Raw genomic sequence first — 21,228 nt, forward strand, 5'->3', positions numbered from 1 at the left:
GCACAGGTCATGTAATTCGCGTAAATAAAGGGCAGCTGATTTGCGTGCATGGTGATTGCGCCCGATAACGTCCCAGGATTTACATCAGGCGAATTTGGTTGCCGATACGTCAACGTGAGTCCACTATAATGCTCCCCAAACCACTGTAGCATGGTTTGGGCTCAGAGACACGGACAATTATACTGCTGAAAGACATCAAGCATGAAGGGTTTCAGGTGGTCCACTGCTGTCAGCGTGTTTTCGATTACTACCAAAGATCCCATGCAAGCACAGGAGAATGTCTCCCATAGCATAATACTGTCCCCAGCAGCCTGCGTCCTTTGCGCGCTGCAAGTTTCAAGTCGCCGTTCACCTCGATGATGGCGTCTGTGGAGACGACCAGTGACCTAGTGCAGCACGTTTCCATTCATCGACGGTTGAATCCCCATGGTCCCGTCTCCACTGCACGAGAACCATCTACCAAACACTTAAGTGTGAATTGCAGAGTAGACTCATAGATGTAGACGTAGACAACAACACCAATCAAGAGCCATATTCAGTTCATGACTATCTTTACATCAGAATAACGGAAGGTTTCTTGACGTCAAGTACATAATTATTATCAGTTGCAACATATATCACTTACACAGGGCGTAAACAATAACAGTTCACAATGCACCACAGTGGTGTGGGGGAAGTCGAGATGAACGTATGGCACAGGACACTTGGGGTCTATCAGTCCGGGAGACAGCCTCCAATAGGCCTACTACAAAAGCCACCTAAGCTACAGCGTAGGTACGCTACGTGAGATTTCAACATCCTCTCACTCTCTTACGCCACCAGCTTATTCGGCTATTTCGTTAACTTTATTGATTTAAGCTTCCCCGAGAGGATAATGAAAGTAAAGGGACTTTTGTAAACTTTAGACAGAAACTAATCATATTTACAATTCGATCTGTATTTAACCCTTACAAGCAGAGTCGTTTCGTAGTAAAAAGACCAGACAAACAAGATGATTTAATCGTTAATTTTATACTGTTAAAACTCACAATGTTTTGATGTAAAATTTCCACAAACGAAAATTTTACATTTTGTAAATGCAAGACAAATGGGTGTTTAATACTGAAGTGTAATTTTGCTAAAACCACGCGCAGCGTGCATGCTCTGTAGCTTAGGTGGTTTTTGTAGGCAAATTGGAGGCTTTTCCCGGCTTCATAGATTGCAAGTGTCCTGTACCGATTTGTTCGTGTCGACTTCCCAGATACTTCTGTGGTACGTTGTAAACTGTTATCGTTTACACCATGTACTTGCTAGAATTGGTTGTAATTATTTACTGCAAGCCAAGGAACCTTTCGTTAAACTGATGTAATGGTATCCGTGGCTTGAAGATGGTGACTTGACTGAAGCCGGTTCTCAATAAATAGATATGTATTGAAATAGCTCTTGGCGGTCTCATAATGCTGTACCTTTCACTTATCACCTCAAAAAGTCAGCTACCATCCAAATTTCTACACATTAGCCCTTCAGTACGACACTTTTTTGCTTAACAGTGGATGACTTTGTGGAGATTTTTGTCATAAAGTCTGTATTTTGGGTGTTCAGGAAACGTTCCACCTTGAAAGTCACCTAGTGATCATTCTGTAAATGCGTATCACTTAATTTCTTCCTCTGGGGAAAGAGAAACAATTCACTAGAATGTCTGAAAAACACGGAGGGGGGAGGAGGAGGGGTAGGTCGATTAAGGCAAAATCTGACAGCCCAAAGAAGCAGCAAGTGTTACTGTCATCAGCACAAAAAGAGTTGTGTTTGTTGTGAAACAAAAGCATCGCTTTGGGTAGCTTTCCAAGGTGCCTCGCACCTGCGACGGTTAGCACCATGCCATTGTAGTCACAAGAAACATTCTGCGTCACCTTACCCAATAATGATTGAGCTTTCGTCTTTTTCTGCGATGGTGAAACCATATATTTCCATTGCTTACTTTGTTCCGTTGTCAGGGGCTCCTAGTGACAGACCCAGCAGTTGTCCATGGTGATTAGGTATTTGGACTGGTCTGACACAGCTTCTGCCTCGGTTCGGAGGGTTTTTGCAAAGAACGTGAACAATCGCAAAACCCAGCGGGAGGCTACTTTGGTCACATTCAAAATGTTGTCCAAGATGTTGAAAACTGATCCATGACTGATTTTGACATTTTCCACTATCGGCTCCATTGTTATCAGACAATCTTCGAACACCAGGGGCTCCGCTTCCCCTGCGATTTCCAGTTCTTCACAAACAGATGCTGTTCTATTTCTTTCTTCGTCATTCAGACTTGTTTGCCATATGGACGCATCTGTTCCCCCTAACCACTGCCATCTGATGGTACATTTATGCCACATACTTCTGACAAGCCAGCAAAAATTGTTCCTGCGCTGTTTCTCTTCAAACGCAATAAACGGATTACTGCAAAATACTCCACTTTATCCGAGGGCTACCCCATTTTGTTCTGGCTTGCCCAACGACGTGGTACTATGACGTTGTGGTTTCAGCGTGTTCCAGGACTGCAGACATGTACCTTCAAACAAAGATTAAATATGTAACTATATTTTTTCGAGTTAATATACAAAACATTGTGACTTCACCTCGTACTGCCACCTACATTTACGTATATGTTTACTGCTCCTGTTTTGGTTGGATTACATATCGATACTTGCCTAAATTAAGAAAAAAGAAAATGTTGTGAGTAGAAATGAGTGGTTAGTGCCATTTACAACACCCAGAGTAATTTGACCACTAATAGTTCTAGTGTGTGTTAACTTGTAGAGTGTCACAAGTCTGGCAGGAGGTGACGAACAAGTGGCACGCGCCGTGTGTTGCAGAAGTGCGCGGACACGCTGGTGTCGGACAAGCGGGTCTACTTCACGTTCGCCCGCACGCTGCCGCCCTCCAGCAAGATCTCCAAGTCGGTGGTGGCGCTGCTGCGCGCCTTCTCCTGGGGGAAGTTCGTCGTCGTCGCCGGCCGCCGCGTCGCCTGGGCCGAGCAGGTGCGCGACGCCATCAAGGTACGCCACACCTCACCAGCCGCGCGCCATACTGCCACTGCCCCTCTGTGCGTTTCATTTTTCTGATTCCTTCTGACGACTATCCGTAAGCTAGCTATCTACACTACTGGCCATTAAAATTGCTACACCAAGAAGAAATGCAGATGATAAATGGGTATTCATTGGACAAATATATTATACTAGAACTGACATGTGATTACATTTTCACGCAATTTGGGTGCATAGATCCTGAGAAATCAGTACCCAGAACAACCACCTCTGGCCGTAATAACGGCCTTGATACGCCTGGGCATTGAGTCAAACAGAGCTTGGATGGAGTGTACAGGTACAGCTGTCCATGCAGCTTCAACGCGATACCACAGTTCATAAAGAGTAGTAACTGGCGTATTGTGACGAGCCAGTTCCTCGGCCACCATTGACCAGACGTTTTCAATTGGTGAGAGATCTGGAGAATGTGCTGGCCAGGGCAGCAGTCGAACATTTTCTGTGTCCAGAAAGGCCCTTACAGGACCTGCAACATGCGGTCGTGCATTATCCTGCTGAAATGTAGGGTTTCGCAGGGATCGAATTAAGGCTACAGCCACTTGTCGTAACACTTCTGAAATGTAGCGTCCACTGTTCAAAGTGCCGTCAGTGCGAACAAGGCTTGACCGAGACGTGTAACCAATGGTACCCCATACCATCAAACCGGGTGATACGCCAGTATGGCGAACACGAATACACGCTTCCAATGTGAGTTCACCGCGATGTCGCCAAACACGGATGCGACCATTATGATGCTGTAAACAGAACCTGTAGTCATCCGAAAAAATGACGTTTTGCCATTCGTGCACCCAGGTTCGTCGTTGAGTACACCATCGCCGGCGCTCCTGTCTGTGATGCAGCGTCAAGGGTAATCACAGCCATGGTCTCCGAGCTGATAGTTCATGCTGCTGCAAACGTCGTCGGACTGTTCGTGCAGATGGTTGTAGTCTTGCAAACGTCCGCATCTCTTGACTCAGGGATCGAGACGTGGCTACACGATCCGTTACAGCCATGCGGATAAGATGCGTGTCATCTCGACTGCTACTGATACGAGGCCGTTGGGATCCAGCACGGCGTTCCGTATTACCCTCCTGAACCCACCGATTCCATATTCTGCTAACAGTCATTGGATATCGACCAACGCGAGCAGCAATGTCGCGATACGATAAACCGCAATCGCAACAGGCTACAATCCGTCCTTTATCGAAGTCGGAAACGTGATGGTACGCATTCCTCCTCCTTACACGGGGCATCACAACAACGTTTCACCAGGCAACGCCGGTCAACTGCTGTTTGTGTATGAGAAATCGGTTGGAAACTTTCCTCATGTCAGCACGTTTTAGGTGTCGCCACCAGCGCCAACCTTGTGTGAATGCTCTGAAAAGCTAATCATTTGCATATCACAGCATCTTCTTCCTGTCGGTTAAATTTCGCGTCTGTAGCACGTCATCTTCGTGGTGTAGCAATTTTAATGGCTAGTAGTGTAAACGCCACCATCGCAACCAATCGCTGACACACTATTTCTGCTGTGCAAAATACAAAGAACCGCTGCCCGTTAAACGCGCTGATCGGTGCTCGGGTTCCAGCCCGTAACCACTAAACGCCGAGCGCTTAGCTGGAGAACATAAATGTTACGTTCAGAGTTCGACCAGTCCGGAGACAGGGAGCGAGAAACTTCACAGGAGAAGTTGTGAGTCAACCGTTCCGTAAACACACCCAAGCTCGTCAACGTAGAGAACAAGCCACCCAAAGAGTAACCCAATACAAAATCCAACACTAGACTAGTACGGCTGCTTCATATAACTAAGTGATCATCTCTTGCGCATTTTTTAATTAAATATTTTTCATTCTCTGGATAAAGCAAGTTGCTTGAGTAATGACACATAGAGAGTCATGGACTTTTCAGCCACATACCAGGCGAGCTGACTGCGGCGAAGAGCGAGTCCCAAATGGGAATGTTTAGGAGGTTGCCACTAGCCCTGACAATTACTTACAACCGCGGGAAAACTCCTGAAAACCACGGGCAGAACTACGAGGGTAATCCCAAAAGTAAGGTCTCCTATTTTTTTATAAGTACATAGACCTATTTATTTCTACAAAGGTTTACATGAGTTTACAGCTTGAACATTTGGCTATTTTTCGACATAATCACCATTTCTGTCGATGCATCTTTGTATACGCTGTGGCAGTTTTTGCATGCCCTTGTCATGCCGGCCGCTGTGACCGAGCGGTTCTAGGCGCGTCAGTCTGGACCCGCGCGACTGCTACGTTCGCAGGTTCGAATCCTGCCTCGAGCATGGATGTGTGTGATGTCCTTAGGTTAGTTACGTTTAAGTAGTTCTAAGTTCTAGGGGACTGATGACCTCAGATGTTAAGTCCCACAGTGCTCAGAGCCATTTGAACCATTTGAACCACCGCGTCCGGCTTCTCAGCACACAATGTTCGCAGTATGCTTACATCTATAAGGACGGTTCTAAATCTGAGGCGGGTGTGGGATACGCCTTCTTTTGCCCTTATAGTGGCGGCTACCAAACGTTTGCGCTTCCATCTGAATCTTCTGTCTACACAGCGGAGCTACTGCCATCATTGAAGCTATTCATTATGGTACCCGGACATTCAAGTTCGCCCTGATACTTCAGGACTCTCAACGTGTGCTGCAGAAATAGCAACATCCCGCGTTTGATAAACAGACCAAACATGTATGTTGTAGACGTCTTGGCGGTCGTAAGAGACTAGCAGACCTTACTGCCGAGTCCTCCGGTCTGCTCGCTGCGTGTGTCTGTGCCCAGCGGTGGCGCACTGCTCGGCTCTGTGCGCCCTCCCTTGGTGACCGCAGTTACTTGCAGACAGCCGCGCCACGCTCGTGATCGCCGCTCTGTCCGCGACTGCGCTCTCCAACTCAGCTACCTCTGCTCACACACTACAGTACTCAAATATCGATTATATAGAGCAGTCGTTTAGCTTGTGTCTCTGAAAAACAGCCGAAGAACTATACTCGACATCGATGTAGCAAGGTCGATGCTTCGACATGGCTCAATGTCTACGAAACGTTCTGGAAAACCATCTGAAGATGAACCTGAAAAGGTTGGAAAACCGGCTCATGAAATAATAAATGACAATTCAAAAAAATGACTCGTTGCAGTTTTATGTATTCACGTACTACTTTTAACTCGAGACATGCTTCTCCCTTTGATAGGTATCCTTAACTTTCCTTTTTTCTTTGTTAAACCAGCTCGCTCATTGTGCTAATTACCTGAAGTTTAAGGATTTCCAGTTTCGCGCCATGGTTTGGTAACACAGCTACGCTGTCCGTTTCAATACCTCCCTTTTCTCGAGGGGCAGTGGGTGGAAGAAATTGCCTGGCCGTCCATCAGCGGCTATTTCGAGAAAAACACCCTCTGGAATGAACCGCCCCGGTGTCGGGCGGAAATTGTTCCCACCAGACTGGGACTACAGCTTGCTGTCTATGTCCCCATGCACATCCCACGATCTCGTTCACGTAGAATCGACTGCTAAACCCGTGACTGCTAATGGATATCTAATTCTGTTTTGCTGCAAGTGGACCCACCACATCCTTAAAATCTACAGACAGTGTTATTTCAGTCATGGATACAGCACTTAATACCAACTCCAATGTGCTGCGGCTCAGGATATATGAACGGAGCTTTAGCAGAGACTTACCTGAAGGTGTGTAAAGTACGAAAAAAAATCATCAAAATGTCTACAGGTATCCGTCTCTTCGTCAGCAGGGGTAATCTTACTGGTACGATTGGTACGATAGTCTCCTTGCATTGCTCAAACGCCAGAGTCTAGAAATTCCAGACGTGGACCAAAATTGTGAGCGAGAGATATGGCGCAGTGGTTAGCACACTGGACTCGTATTCGGAAAGTTGGCTGTTCAACCGTCCACATTTAAGGGTTCCGTTTGAAAAGGACATGGCTGATAATTTCAAAATCCTAGCTTGTCACTATCACTAATGACCTCTCCGTAGATTGTATGTTACGGTGTTACCATCTCTTGTCATCACCCTTTTATGCAACGAGCAGAGGGACAGTGTGTGATCTGCATCGACCACACATGCACGTTATATCATGTTCCTGAACTTAAAATTTTCACTGGCTGAAATACACTCGTGAGTCAAAACCTCCGCAAACTGAATGCGGGCCGGTGGCGTTACTCCCACGTGACACAGGAGCGAAAGTATTTAAGCGGAGCAGAGTCGAGTGGTAAACATTTTAGCGACGATACGTGCCGCAAATGAGAAAATCCACTGACCAAAGTAACTTGGACAAAAAGCGGATCAGAGTAAATGAAATTCTATGTCGCTGTTAATTAATTTCACTGACAAAAGGTTAGATATTTTATCACGTTTATTTTTGCCCCATACAGCTTTTTAGACAACATAGTGTACCAATTTGGACTCAATGATTCGAAAACACCTCAAATGAATGTAATTCCGTGTAATCTCTCAGAAACGTTTATAAATCTAGGCTCGATAGTGGCGGCCTTATTGTAGCTCACATCACCGTCCGTACGTCACACACCGTGATACAAGTCTAACTCTCCGGCAACACTACCGCTATACGCTGAGGAGACAAAAGTCATGAGATACCTGCTGACATCGTGTCCGTCCTCCCTGTGCCCGCCGTACTGCTGCAGATCGACGTGGTATGCACTCAAAAAGTCGTTGGAAGTCCCCTGCAGAAATATTGAGTCGTGCTGCCTGTATAGACGCCCATAATTGCAAAGGCGGAACCGGTGCAGAATTTTGTGCACGGACAGACCTCTCGATTTCGCCCTATAAACGTTAGATGGGATTCATGTCCGGCGATATGGGTGGCCCAACCATTTGCTTGAATTATCCAGAATATTCTTCAGTCCAGTCGAGAACAATTGTGGCCTGGTGGCATGGTGCATTGTCATCAATAAAAATTCCATCGTTGTTTGTGAATATAAAGGTCTCCAAGTAGCCGAACATAACGATTTCCATTCAATGATCGCTTCAGCTGGACCAGAGGACCACGTCTATTGCATGTAAACACAGCCTATACCGTTTTGGAGCCACCATCAGATAACACAGTGCCTTGTTGACAAATTGGGCCCATGGCTTCGGGAAGTCTGCACCAAATTTGAGCCCTACGATTAGCTCTTACCAACTGAAATGGGGAGTCATTTTACCAGGTCACGGTTTTCCAATCGTCTAGGGTCCAACTGATATGGTCACATGCACAGGCATCGCTGCAGGCGATGTCGTGCTGTTAGCAAAGGTACCGCGTCAGTATTCTGCTGCCATGCCCCATTAACGCCAATTTTCACCGCACATCCCGTAACGGATACGTTCGTATTACGTTCCACATTTACTTCTGCGGTTCTTTCAGGCAGTGTTGCTTGCCTGTCAGCACTGGCAACTCCAAGCAAACACTGCAACTCTCGGTCGTTAAGAGAAGGCCATCGGCCACAGCGTTGTCTATGGTGAGAGGAAATGCCTGAAATTTGATATTCTCGGCACACCATTGACAGTGTGGATCTCGGAATGTTGAATCACCTAACGATTTCAGAAATGGAATGTTCCACGCCTGTAGCTCCAACTACGATTTCGCGTTCAAAGTGTGTTAATTCCCGGCGGACGTCTATAATCAGGTCTGTTTTGTTTTGTTTTAGGGTACAGAAACAGCTAAAGTCATAAGCGACCACGTCAGAACTGTAGAACACTAAGACGAAAAACGAGTTAAGAGCAACTACACGTTAAGCCCAGTCGATGGAAAGAAAGGCAGCTAAAAACAAGGACTTTCTCTTGGGAGAAGATCCATAACATACGCCATAGAGGAAAGGGAGGTCTTGGACTAAAGATTAAATATTCTTCGCCATATTGCTACGACGGATAAAAAGTAAAACACGGTCGACAGCCGGCGCGTCGTTCGCTAAAACGACAAACGTAAGTCAGAATGGAAGTGGTTAAAAAAAAGGTACTTTCGGTCAGGAAACGGCCAACCGTCTAAGGTTGATGACAATGAACCCAAAATGGTGGCGTACCACCACTGAACAAAAGGTGTTGGCTAAAACGACAGTGCCCACTACGCAACCTAGCTAAAACGATCGCGGCGAGAGGGCAGAGAGGAGGTCGGCCAAGCAGCTAGGGGAGGTTTCATTCCCCGGAGCTTGTGTACGCGATGCTACCGGTATCTATATATGTGCATATCGCTGTCCCATGACTTACGTCACGTCAGTATGATGCGTTTCTCCACCGTTTCATACGCTAATGTCCCATCTCACTGCATATCAGTATGTTATATGATAAAAGTAACCTTGAAACAACATTATAGCATCACCTCTGGAGGCTTGAATGTACTAGTGCTGAGACAGAAGGAAGCCATTCCCTCAATAGCGTTCAATCACCTCTAGAATGTTGTAAAATGATAGTGTAGATTGTTATCACTTTACGAAGATTCACAAATTCATAATACTTTGCCTGAATAGAATATACGAAGTACACACATTGTCGGGGGGGTGGGGGGTGGGGGGGCTTTCTTCATATCACAAGAATCGTCTTTAAGAGAGATTCGAAGCCATGCATTGAAATCCGCCGATCGGTTTGTAATTGGCCACTTTCGCGTCATATTTGTTGCCCCGTATCGAGTCTTCCACGCTAAATTTTTATCTTGACAAAACGGCACGAAAACCTCTGGGGAAAAGATGGACCAAGCTAGGTGCTGTATTTTAATTATTCATATGGGCGCTAGTTTAATTTTCTTCGTTCTGTATACTATGAGTAATTGTCTCTGAATAATTGTAGGGGTATTTGAAAACTAATGTAGCGTGGAGACAGCGAAGCGAATGGGGCATAACAGCCACAAGTCAAGAGAGTTGATTGGGACTTTTCAGGCTTAACGAATGTCTTTCCCACTACTTTTTAAACATAGGCTCTGTTTCTCTAGTCGAAGTCGTTTTCGTCACGGCAGTTAAAGGAACAGGGCTTGAGAAGAATAGAAAAACGCGAATCCTGAAGAGAGGGAGTGGTGGATTATTTCAAATCCAGCGAATCTCTCTCCTCTACTTTTTGAATAGCGAAACCATTCTCTAGGTAGCGCAGGGATGGACACGACAAAAAAGGAGACAGATTTGAACAAGGATGAAAAGGTTGCGATGGCGGGAGAGACTTTGATTGGTCACGCCAGACGTAACGAATCTCCCCCGTCCCACTCTTAAGGGCTGAGGAAGCGTTTCGCTAGCGGAGGTGTTTTCGAATCACTTCTGGCTGAACCGGATACGTGTGGGTACGTGCTCGTCAGAGCACTTCTGCCTGGTCTTGGGAGAAAGATATTGGACAACGTTCATTTTGTGAGTTCTTCGTTTTCGATTACAGTGCTACTTCCCTACTCTGTCACTAGTGTTTTACAGTAGTGAACGGCAATTAATAGAATGGCATGTTTGCCATATGTACATTGAGCAATGCGAGAGAGTAATATTTTTTTCCTTTACCACCTACAATTACCTCCGTCCTCCCTAAATGAGTGCATCTTTGCCATTTTTTAATTGAATCTTCAACTATTGACTGTCAGAGGACCACTCGTTGTTGTTGTTGTTGTAATGTTCTGATTGTGATTTAATGTGTGTATTCAGCCAGTTAATTTTCTCTTGATAAATAAAATATTGCCTTCCTACATTATGGAAGCCTGTCACCATCTATGCGAAAAGATCCCGAGCGTCCCTGCACCACAATTCGAACAACGAGGAAGAGTAGCAAAATTATGAAATTATGAAATTACTGAATCATGTCAAAATTAAATTACGTGTAATCTATCAGAATGCTATATGCGCTCCCCGAAGTCACTTTCCGATACCTGTTTGTTAATACGTCGTTATTTCGTTCCGCGACATTACATTATTGTTTACTGGGGTCGTGATTCGGTTGTTTCAATCTAGTCACTAAATCAACATGCAAGGAAGTTGACATAAGGGAGTAAAGCAAAAGTAAAGAGATTTTTCCAAATTAATGACAGTTAACTTTCAATATGTATTTAATTTTTGAATCCGATGATTCCTCTTCACAAGGATATAGCTGTCCACTACGACTTCATCTGCAGTTTCGATTTACACTTGTCTGGCTGACTCGTGAGAGCTGGCATTTCCATCCCGCCACGATTGCGTCGCCTTGGTGTCCATGCGGACCTATCAAACTCTGCAGGGCCGTATAGCCTTCTCTGACGAAGTCCCACAGCGCCGCGCCCGTTCTCTCCTATCTGGCCATACTGGCGCGTAATGTATAGTAATGTATTGTACTGTAACGTGGCGTCCGCACATTCAGCTGAATCGGATATTAAGTTCCCTACTGGCACTCTGTAACACATGTCAGTAGAGCTTTTGCAAGTACAGTTTGCTTAATATGAACGTATTGTACATCGTTACAGTTGAAATAATTTTCTTCGCATCTCAGTACAATATAAATAGCGAAACACTAATTAAAACACTAGAGATCAAAACTGTCGAATAAAAAAGATTTTTAATAAGACTGCAGATTACGGAGTGTCACAAACGTCATTTTCTAGAAACGCAGTAAGAGGGGCTTCAGCTTACCAAACTTTTTGAACATTGAGATATTAAACAACAGTTTCGATGGGGCAGGGCAGCACCTCCAGTGCACCAATAAGAAAGAATAAATAATACGTCTGAATGTCGTATACCTCGTCATAAGGTAAAAAACTATACTGGAGAAACCAACGTTTCGGCCACGGTTACAGTGATCTTCTTGTGGGTATACTGCTGTGCTTTAGCTTTGTGGAGTCGCTTATATTTTGTCACTGCTGCTCACTGAGCATGACATTACGTCATATTTTTAAAAGGCCGATGTTATAATTGGTCGCTTGAGGCGGAAGGAGCGGGATATTCATTATAATACGTTGCAGCTGGTGAGCGAGTAGGGATCTGCTGTTGTCTGTTGCTTCTTGCACTGTTATGATTAGTGGTGATCGGTGAATGAGCCGTGGACTCCTGTTTTCCTGCTGGACGCCGTTAGCGCTCGCTTCACGTGTTATTGTTGTGGCCTGTTGGACTCTTGAGGGCTGGCAGCCAGTATGGGGCAAGCCTGCAGTCAACCTCTTTGTTCATGTTGTTAGGATGTTTTATTGTTTTTATGGTCTCTCTGATCTTGCTGCAACTTGTCTACTACAAGGTGGAATGCCAGGAGGAAAACAGGAAACCCAACCTCATTCGCCGATGAGCACCAATCATAACAAACAATGCAAGAAACAATAGACAACAATAGATCCCCACTCCCTCCATCGTTGCAAGCTATTATAACAAAGTTTCCGCTCCTTTCGCCTCAAGTGAACAATAATAACGGTTCTAGGCGCTCAGTCCGGAACCGCGCGACCGCTACGGTCGCAGATTCGAATCCTGCCTCGGGCTTGGATGTGTGTGATGTCCTTAGGTTAGTTAGGTTTAAGTAGTTCTAAGTTTTAGGCGACTGATGACCACAGATGTTAAATCCCATAGTGCTCAGAGCCATTTAAACCGTTTGAACAATAATAACCACGACCCTTTAGAATTATGACGTAACGTCATGCTCAGTGAACTGCAATGACAAAATGTAAGCCACTCCACTCAGCTAAAGCACATCAGTCGACCAAGAAGGAGGCTACTGTAACCGTGGCCGTTGGTTTCTCCTGTATAGTTTTCTACGTTATGACGCTTTACGACACTAAGAAAACTTTTATGACCACTGACACTGGCCGCGCAAACCTACGCAATTATAAAATAAAAATCACAGTCGATATTTTTCTCCTCCTCCAGAAATTCTTCAAAGATCAAATTTAAATGCGAAATATATTTAAATCAAAGCCACTTTTTGTTCTCAGGTACCTCATCAGGTGCAAAATAATCACTATCAGTTTTATACCTTCAAAGGTTTAAATAAAGTAGTGTTCGTCCTTACCTTACTTTGTTATTAATTCGAGTAGTTACACTTTTTCAGGTCTGTGTTGCGTATACTACGACACTGAGTGATTCTACCCGCATGCTATTAAAGATACGAATTAAAAAGAATTCTCTGGCAATATTTTTCTTTTTTTACATTGTTTTACAGTTTTCTTTATGCTGACATTTCGTATAGCCAAGCTATACTTTTGTGTCATTACGGCAAGCTCAACAAAAACGTTGTTGTGATGGGATTTATGCCTACGCCCCGTAAGTGCCGAAGTTATATTAGAGAACTTGATGCGTAGGAGTAAGGTAATTTTCGTCCCCAAGTCAGTGGCCTGTTTCGCAGCGGGTAACGACTGAAATCAAGAACCAGAGACCCGTCACAAGCAGCTGCCGCTAACTAGCGACTATTTTCTCTGTCTACACATACCTTTCACGCAATACGTTGACGTCACCAATAACCACTGATAAACTGCAGTCACTTATAAAACACATTCTGCTAACATAAATTTCTCCAAACTTGTGGGATAACTTGCTAACGCTGTGGCCATTATTGCCTTAGTTGCTGTTGTCACAACTTATTTATACCGAGGTCACCGTTCGTTTTTTCTTTGTTTTGTTTTCATAGTCGCCGTGTGTGTGACGAATTCAAAACATGCTCGTAATTTGAATGCAAAATGTGGTGGTACTCTACTGTGCCTGAGTTACTGTCCAATACTGCAGATGCACAGAGCCTCATAGGTACGCACAACGGCGTGAGACACCTGCACATAAGCACGTGTACACTGCCACATATGAAAAGTTTGACAGACATCATTAAACTGCGTCAAATGCAGCATCTCGATTTCAAACAAGGGCCACCTCTTTTAATCACAAGACGTGTTTTGTTGGATTCTTACCCTTTTTTCTTTGCCACATACTACACTGACGACCGATTACGTAAATATTTTTCGACCAAATAATTCTTACTAAAATTAGTGACGACTTTACTTTTTCTAACCAAAACTACACTCACTTTATCCTTTCATCCGTAATAGACGTATAATTCCCCATGACCATATTTCTCATACCTTTCTAGATAAAATCATGGATCACTGAGAAAGTTTTGCATTCAAAAGATCCCCAAACATTAATTTGCATAATATTCTGGAATTATTCCCATCGTCTCACTTGATACCATTTCACATCTTCTCTCTTCAAACTCTGACAACAGAAACTAACTTCCTGTTTTATTATTTAAGTTATTGGTTCAAATGGCTCTGAGCACTATGGGACTTAACATCTGAGGTCATCAGTCTCCTAGAACTTAGAACTACTTAAACCTAACTAACCTAAGGACATCACACACATCCATGCCCGAGGCAGGATTCGAACCTGCGACCGTAGCGGTCGCCCCGAGGCAGGATTCGAACCTGCGATCGTAGCGGTCGCGTGGTTCCAGACTGAAGCGCCTAGAACCGATCGGTCACTCCGGCCGGCTATTTAAGTTATTGTTACCAGTTTCAACTAAATAGTCTTGCGACTTGAATGTTATCGCTAGTAGTTTAGTTTGCACAGCTTATAAGCGATCAGGCAGAAACTGTGATAGATGCGACTACACCCTATGATGATGTTTATTAATGGTGACCAGTGCTTGTCACGTACACGTGTCTGATCTAGCGTGACACACTCGGTCACATGCTCTTGTTCCGCCAACATGCTGAACATTTGCAGGGCTCGGAAAAGCACAAACTGTGAAATCACTCACACTAAGCTCTGATAAAACTGTGCGTCAGTTGACACGCGAAACAATATACATAAATGTGGGTTGCAGGTTAACAGTCCAATGTTATCCGTCCTTTAGTTTTAATTGTCGATAGATAAACTTTTGTAGTACATACCTATTTTTGCTCTTGACATGCACCATGCACCAACACTGCGTGTCACTCAGTCTTCCTAAAACGCTCCCGATGCAGGTGATTCGTAGTCTCCACTACACAACACATGCATTCGAATCCCAATAATAACACACGCCAACTAAAACTTTTTTTTATAAACTTTTTTTTTACTTTGATAAACTGATCTTCATAGATTTTTATGAACTGAATCCAAATCTAGCCTTAGTTTTCTGTATCACCCGCATTTTTCGAGCAATATGCTTTTTATTATATAGTATAAAAATCCTATGCTACACGGTAAACGGCGAAATTAATGAAACACTTTGTCACAACATAAGCATGGTTTGTATTTACAGTAAGCTACTTAAAATAATGATGTGTTAATAGAGGTTTCACTTGTCAGCTGGAATTGGTTTGTATTTTCTTAATCTTTTTTTCTTTGAAGCTTCTTGTGTAGCTTTTTCTACGATGAATCGCCTGCTGAACTTCTCGGTGAAGTGGCCAACAACAGTCTCCCATCATGTTGGTGTTCCAGCAGCCTTGGTAGCGTTTTTCCATCACTTTATGAAAACGCTCTCCTTGCTCCTCACTAATATCTCCCATATTGTCCAGGAAGTAATCAAGGTGACTGTTCAAAAACTTTCAGGCTCATTAAACTTCCTTAAGCTTTAAACTCCTTTAACACTGTAGCTATAATAGAAACATATTCTGGGTCTTTTTCATGTCCTAAGAACTTTGTAGCGAATTTCTTGAATGATACACATGCTTATTTCTCATTTAAGGTCATTGTGGATTCAAAGTTAACATCAAACATCAATTTTCTAATGTCAGGTTCGACAAAAGACGCCTTCTTTTAGTTTAGCTTCTGAAAGGTGCGAAACTTTTGGCAGACAAGGTCCTGTTGATCCCTAGCCCTACTGTCCCATTCACACAAGAAACACGGAAATTTAGTAAAGCCACCTTGCTGACCAAAGAGCATGTGTGTTACCTTTGCATCGCCACATATCATCCAACCATAAGCAGAATAGCCTATTTTATTTAACACCTATTTCTAGGTTTTCAAGGCTTTCATTCACATGTACAGAATGTCCAACAGGTATAGATGCATACATGTTACCATTGTGTAATAAAACAGTCTTTAAACTAGTTTTTGATGAATCAATAAACAGCCTCCAGTCTTCCTTTTTGTATTCAACACCAAACCCATTCATCAGACTGGGAATGTCTGAGCTGTACACTAAATCACCTTCTTGTTGAAAAAGCTTGGAAAATTGCTGCTCTCTCTTTCTATACATGTATATGCTGGTACCAACTGTCAATAAGTTCCTTTCTTTTAATCTAGAGCCAAGCAATTCAGCTTTTTCTTTCGTTAATCCCAGATCCCTAACCAAATCATTAAGCTCGGTCTGAGTAAACAATTTGGGCTCTAGAATGTCTGTATTACAACGGAATTCATCATTAACTGGTTCATCTAAATCACTCTGTACATCAGAAAATACTTCTGTTGGAATAGGTTTAAATCATCTGGTGGTTCAGAAACCGGCAAATCTATGCCATGCACTACTGGTCGTATGGCGGACAGAAGGTTAGGGTAGCTTATTACCTTCTTGTTTTTCGAATTATGACCAGTAATATGAACACTGTAAAAGTAGCAATCATGTGAATGATTTCTTGCTCCCCGCCAAATCATAGGAACAGCAAATCTAAAGGCTTTTGTCTCCTTTATGGACCATTTTCTCAGATCTTCAACACACACATAACGAGATTTATCTTGATCACAAATTTAGATCAAAAGTATTATAGATAAACCTTTTTCGCAAAGTCTGTAATGTTCCTTTGGTGTTTTTGAATCACAAATTCACCACAAATATAACAAACCTGACAGCAAAGTTTTTACAACCACGATTAGACATTGTACTGAGCACATGTACAGGAAATGGGAAAGTGAGGTTAGGCTGACAGTAAACAAAACACCATCTACTAACACAAAAATAGAATCGACCTTTTTTTGCCAGCAAATGTTTTTGAACAGTGCTACCAACGTCATCTATATTCATTACACCTCCTTTTTAAATTATTTTAACTATATAAAAGCTGTTAAATTCTTAATAAATCGCTTAATTTAATAGATTTAGCTGTAGAATGTGAAGAAATGATGGGTGATACAGTTTTTTAAGTATAATATTTGAATTACCCACCCTAAAAAAACGTAAGAATAAGGTATTTTCAGAAAAAAGCTTTTTCCATCTTTGGCCTGTGTAATCATATGGGGTGGAATGAATGAAACTGGCCCAGAATTATTTACAATATGACTGACAAGAGCCGGCCGCGGTGACCGAGAGGTTCTAGGCGCTTCAGTCCGGAACCGCGCGACTGCTACGGTCGCAGGTTCGAATCCTGCCTCGGGTATGGATGTGTGTGATGTCCTTAGGTTAGTTAGGTTTAAGTAGTTCTAAGTTCTAGGGGACTGATGACCTCAGATGTTGAGTCCCATAGTGCTCAGCGCCATTTGAACCATTTGACTGACATGGGACTGAACCTTGTTAGTGAACACCCCAGAAGATGCTGGAAAAGATCACCACTGACGTTGATGCAGCGCCGTGCTCGATTTATCATACTCTGATATACGCTTCGCAGCTTTGCCTGACGGATAGCAGCAGTAGCGTTTTCAGCGTTCCGCTGTAGCTCTTCCAGTGTGCGAGGATTGTTTGAGTACACCTGAACGTTCAGTTTGTCCCACAGGCAAATATCACAGGGAGAGAGATCAAGGGATCGAGGTGGCCAAGAACTTGCAAAACAAAAAACAAATAATATCTCTGAGTAAAGTAGACCTGTGTCATATCTTTGTGTCAAAACCTTTGTAACAAGCACATGCTGGACACCGGCAAAGTTTCGTTATCACAGTGCATATGCATAAATATTGTGTAAAAGTGTGCGACGTGCTACCAAGTGGCCATCACAGTGGAAGCACAGTGGAAGCCGTCCCTACTGTCGCAGTAAGTACGAACCCAAATTTTGGATCCGAATCGATTGATAAACAAGACTCATGGTGATGCATTAAAGCATGTTCCATCTTCTTGTCACAGAGCCAGTACCCAGCATTATGTTTGAAATAGCTATGTGACTTCTGGAAAACCATCTGAAGATGAAAGGTTCGAAAACCAGTTCATGGAATGAATAAATAACTATTTCAAAAAAGTGACTGGTTGCAGTTTCTCGTTTTTACATCGAATAAAGTAACGAGCTCTAAAACATCCTTAATGGATAAGCTTAATCAATTGCAATGCCTCTGCTGATTGCCCTCTCCTCACCGAACACCTCATACAATTCTGTCAAGGTGTGCTGTTTCTCTGTCTTACTGAAAATATCCATACCTATTATTCATGCTGAGTGCAATACATGTTCTGTATGGCGGCTCCTGCTGTTGCTGCTGCTTACTACAACTACATATACTTCAACAGAAAGGGTTTGGTCAAATCTAAACTCGATTTTCAGTAGAAAACACGAGATAAAACACCAAGTCGCGAGCTCTATCTTCTTATCTCGTGTTTTCTACTGAAAATCTCGTGCTTGTACTCTTGTTAACTTCGTATGTAAATCTGCCTCCAGTGGCATTACAAATTAATCAAACTCTTGAGACAGACTGAAATACTTCTCAATTAAATACATAGTGAAACAATTCCCTGACAATTACAAAAGAAATCAATGACAAAAATCAATACTTAATCTATTCACCTAACAATGGTTGCCATTAAGAATTCAACTCCTATCATTATCAAAATTACCGTCTGATGCTACGCACATACACAAACCCTTTTCTTTAAATTAATAAGCGCGCTGCAAACTATAAAAAATATCAACTCAGTACCAAATCCTGTGTCGCTGTTGGCGGACATGGCAGTACAGCAGCTCGACGACGACCCCTCGTCAGTGTTGCCAACTCTAAAAAACCCGAGTCGCTAGATTCAATATCAAAAGTCGCTAGAAAGTCGCTAAAACTGATTTTACTAGGGGTGTAATGAAAATATACATACCGGTATGTGAGCTATTCATCGTTGTCACTCAAAAGATCGAATAACTCATCTGTTTCATGCTCTTACAGAACTGTAGTTCATGTAGAGGGTTCAACGTCGTTCAAAAGATGATGTTGCAGTTCGACTGGTTTTGACGCAAAAGAGTAACTTCTGTTCGTTCCAATATGCTCCAATACGTCTGACGGTATGTCAAAAGATGCACAATCTTTATTTTGCTTCTTCAGCTGGTCTCTCAGTATGATCAAAGCATTAATTGTCTTTAGCGATAATCTATTACGTTGTTTAGTTTTTATAATGTTCTTAGAACTGAATATTTTTTTCCACTTCTGTATTTGAATGCGGTAGGCATAGAACAGTCATTGCTTTCTGTGAAATCAAAGAAAAAGGATTCTCCCCTGCGGCATTTTTATACTGCAAAACCTCACTCCAAAATCGAACAGTGTTAGTGGTGTTATTCCACCTAATGAAGATGATATTATGCCTTTCTTGCAGCATACCGTCTATGAAATCGCCACTAAAACCCAATTCTTAGGCTACATCCGCTACAGCATTATTTTTATTCACTTTTAGTGTTTCTTCAACATTCAGCATTGACATTTTTTTCAGGATCGTAACGTTACTTGGCAGTCTTTGTTGAATTTCTTTTATGAGTTTCAGACTAAACTGAATGCATCTCTTCTTCAAATAAACTTTATTTTCTTCAGACAAACTTGACTCAGACAATTTCTGTTCATACATAAAGCCAAGGTTCGGATTTGCATACATATATTCGCTTGGAACTGGTGTTGTCAACAAATCAACAGTTGGAAAAACTATGTTTTGTCCGAGTGACTGCATGAGAAATACAAGTGTATCTAGTAATTTAGTGGGGTCATTGTCGTCTCCTACAGAAGCTTTTATCGCTATTTGTACGTTTTTAAAGCATGTTTAAGATAAAACATGTAAAGATGATTTGAGTCATCACAATACATCTTGTACAAAAGATAGGCAGTGTAACAATTGTCTTGAACCATGGCAAGTGAAAAAATGTAGGTTTAGTTCTTCCCACTGCTCCAGAATTCTTTGTATTGCTCGTTCAATTGAAAGCAACGTGTTGCACAGACCTTCAAAATTTTTAGTGGCTGTTTTCCACAATTTATTGTCTCATAAACCTTTTTATATTTCTCTTGTCTTTTGGGTGAAATGGAGAACCAATTGTACGTTTCCCGTACAAGAAGCTCTATGTTTCTAGGTATGGTATTCACTGAGGCGTGCGAAACTGCAAGCTGAAGAGAGTGACAAATGCAACGGATCAATACCAAATGCTTCAAACCATATTCTCTCTTGAGTTGTTCGAAAAGCCCATTGTTTATTCCAACCATTGCAGAAGCATTATCTGTACCAATTTCTACCATATTAGAGATTGGAAGTTTGAGATCTTTCAAAGAATTCACAAGAACAGCAGCCAGATTTCTTGCATCTACAGTTTCTACTACAGCGAGTTTGAGAAATGCTGATCTAATGGTTTGGTTGTTTACACTATAGTACCGTATAACGATACCTAGCATTTTAGATATTGATACATCTGTGGATTCATCTATTAGTACACTGTATTTTTGGTTACCTATATCTTCAACCAATGATTGTGTAAAATATGGAGCCAAAACTTCAGTTATAATGTTAGTGCACTTTGTACGATGTAATTGCATGTTTTTAGCGCCCTCATCACCGGAAAACACCTTCTTGCACAGTATTCCTTAATGATCTACAGCTAAAATAGAACAATGTTCAGCAATAATTAAAGAAAGGGCGCCTTCCGCTCTGCTTGCTATACAACAGTAGTTTTCGGAACAATTTTCACAGGTAAGGTGGTTGGTGTTTTTTTAAAATCAGTTTTTTGTTTATACTTAATAGTTTTCGATTAATTTCTAATATCACACAGTTTAGCATAAAACTCTGTTGCACATACTTGACATCTTGCCTTGGATAAGTCTCCAACAACTGGTTTCAGCCACCCATTGAATTCAGGTTCTGCTTCCCACGCATCCCGATATTTTTGAGCGTACTGCTTCTTCTTCTGCGGTAAATCCATTATGTCAGCCACCACACGATAAATGTCACCAATTTATAATCACTGAAACTACATTGAAACTCAGGCGTACTAGAGGTCATGAAACAATCTACTCACTCGGTAACTCGATGTCAGTCCTATTGTTCATCGTTTAAAACGTAATAATGTCTGAGATACCCCCATCGAATTGTTCTTGCGTTGCTACTGTGCATGTGGTAATAATTTGACTGCGAGTTAACATTTCGAAGAATTAGAGGTTGCTGGACAGAAATGTATTTTATTATACTTAGTATTACGCATGTTCTTT

The 21,228-nt window shown here is 42.5% G+C and overlaps 1 protein-coding gene across 1 annotated transcript in view; it reads left to right on the forward strand.

Moving 5' to 3' along the window:
• The window catches only part of LOC126158651 (guanylate cyclase 32E-like), a 660,283-nt gene that overhangs the window by 151,094 nt on the left and 487,961 nt on the right, over positions 1-21,228 (forward strand). Inside the window, exon 2 of the mRNA XM_049916459.1 lies at positions 2,835-3,017. Coding sequence (XP_049772416.1) covers positions 2,835-3,017 — 183 coding nt within the window. The remainder of the gene's footprint in view (positions 1-2,834; positions 3,018-21,228) is intronic.

The sequence above is a fragment of the Schistocerca cancellata genome, chromosome 2, assembly GCF_023864275.1.
Source record: "Schistocerca cancellata isolate TAMUIC-IGC-003103 chromosome 2, iqSchCanc2.1, whole genome shotgun sequence".
NCBI lineage: Eukaryota > Metazoa > Arthropoda > Insecta > Orthoptera > Acrididae > Schistocerca > Schistocerca cancellata.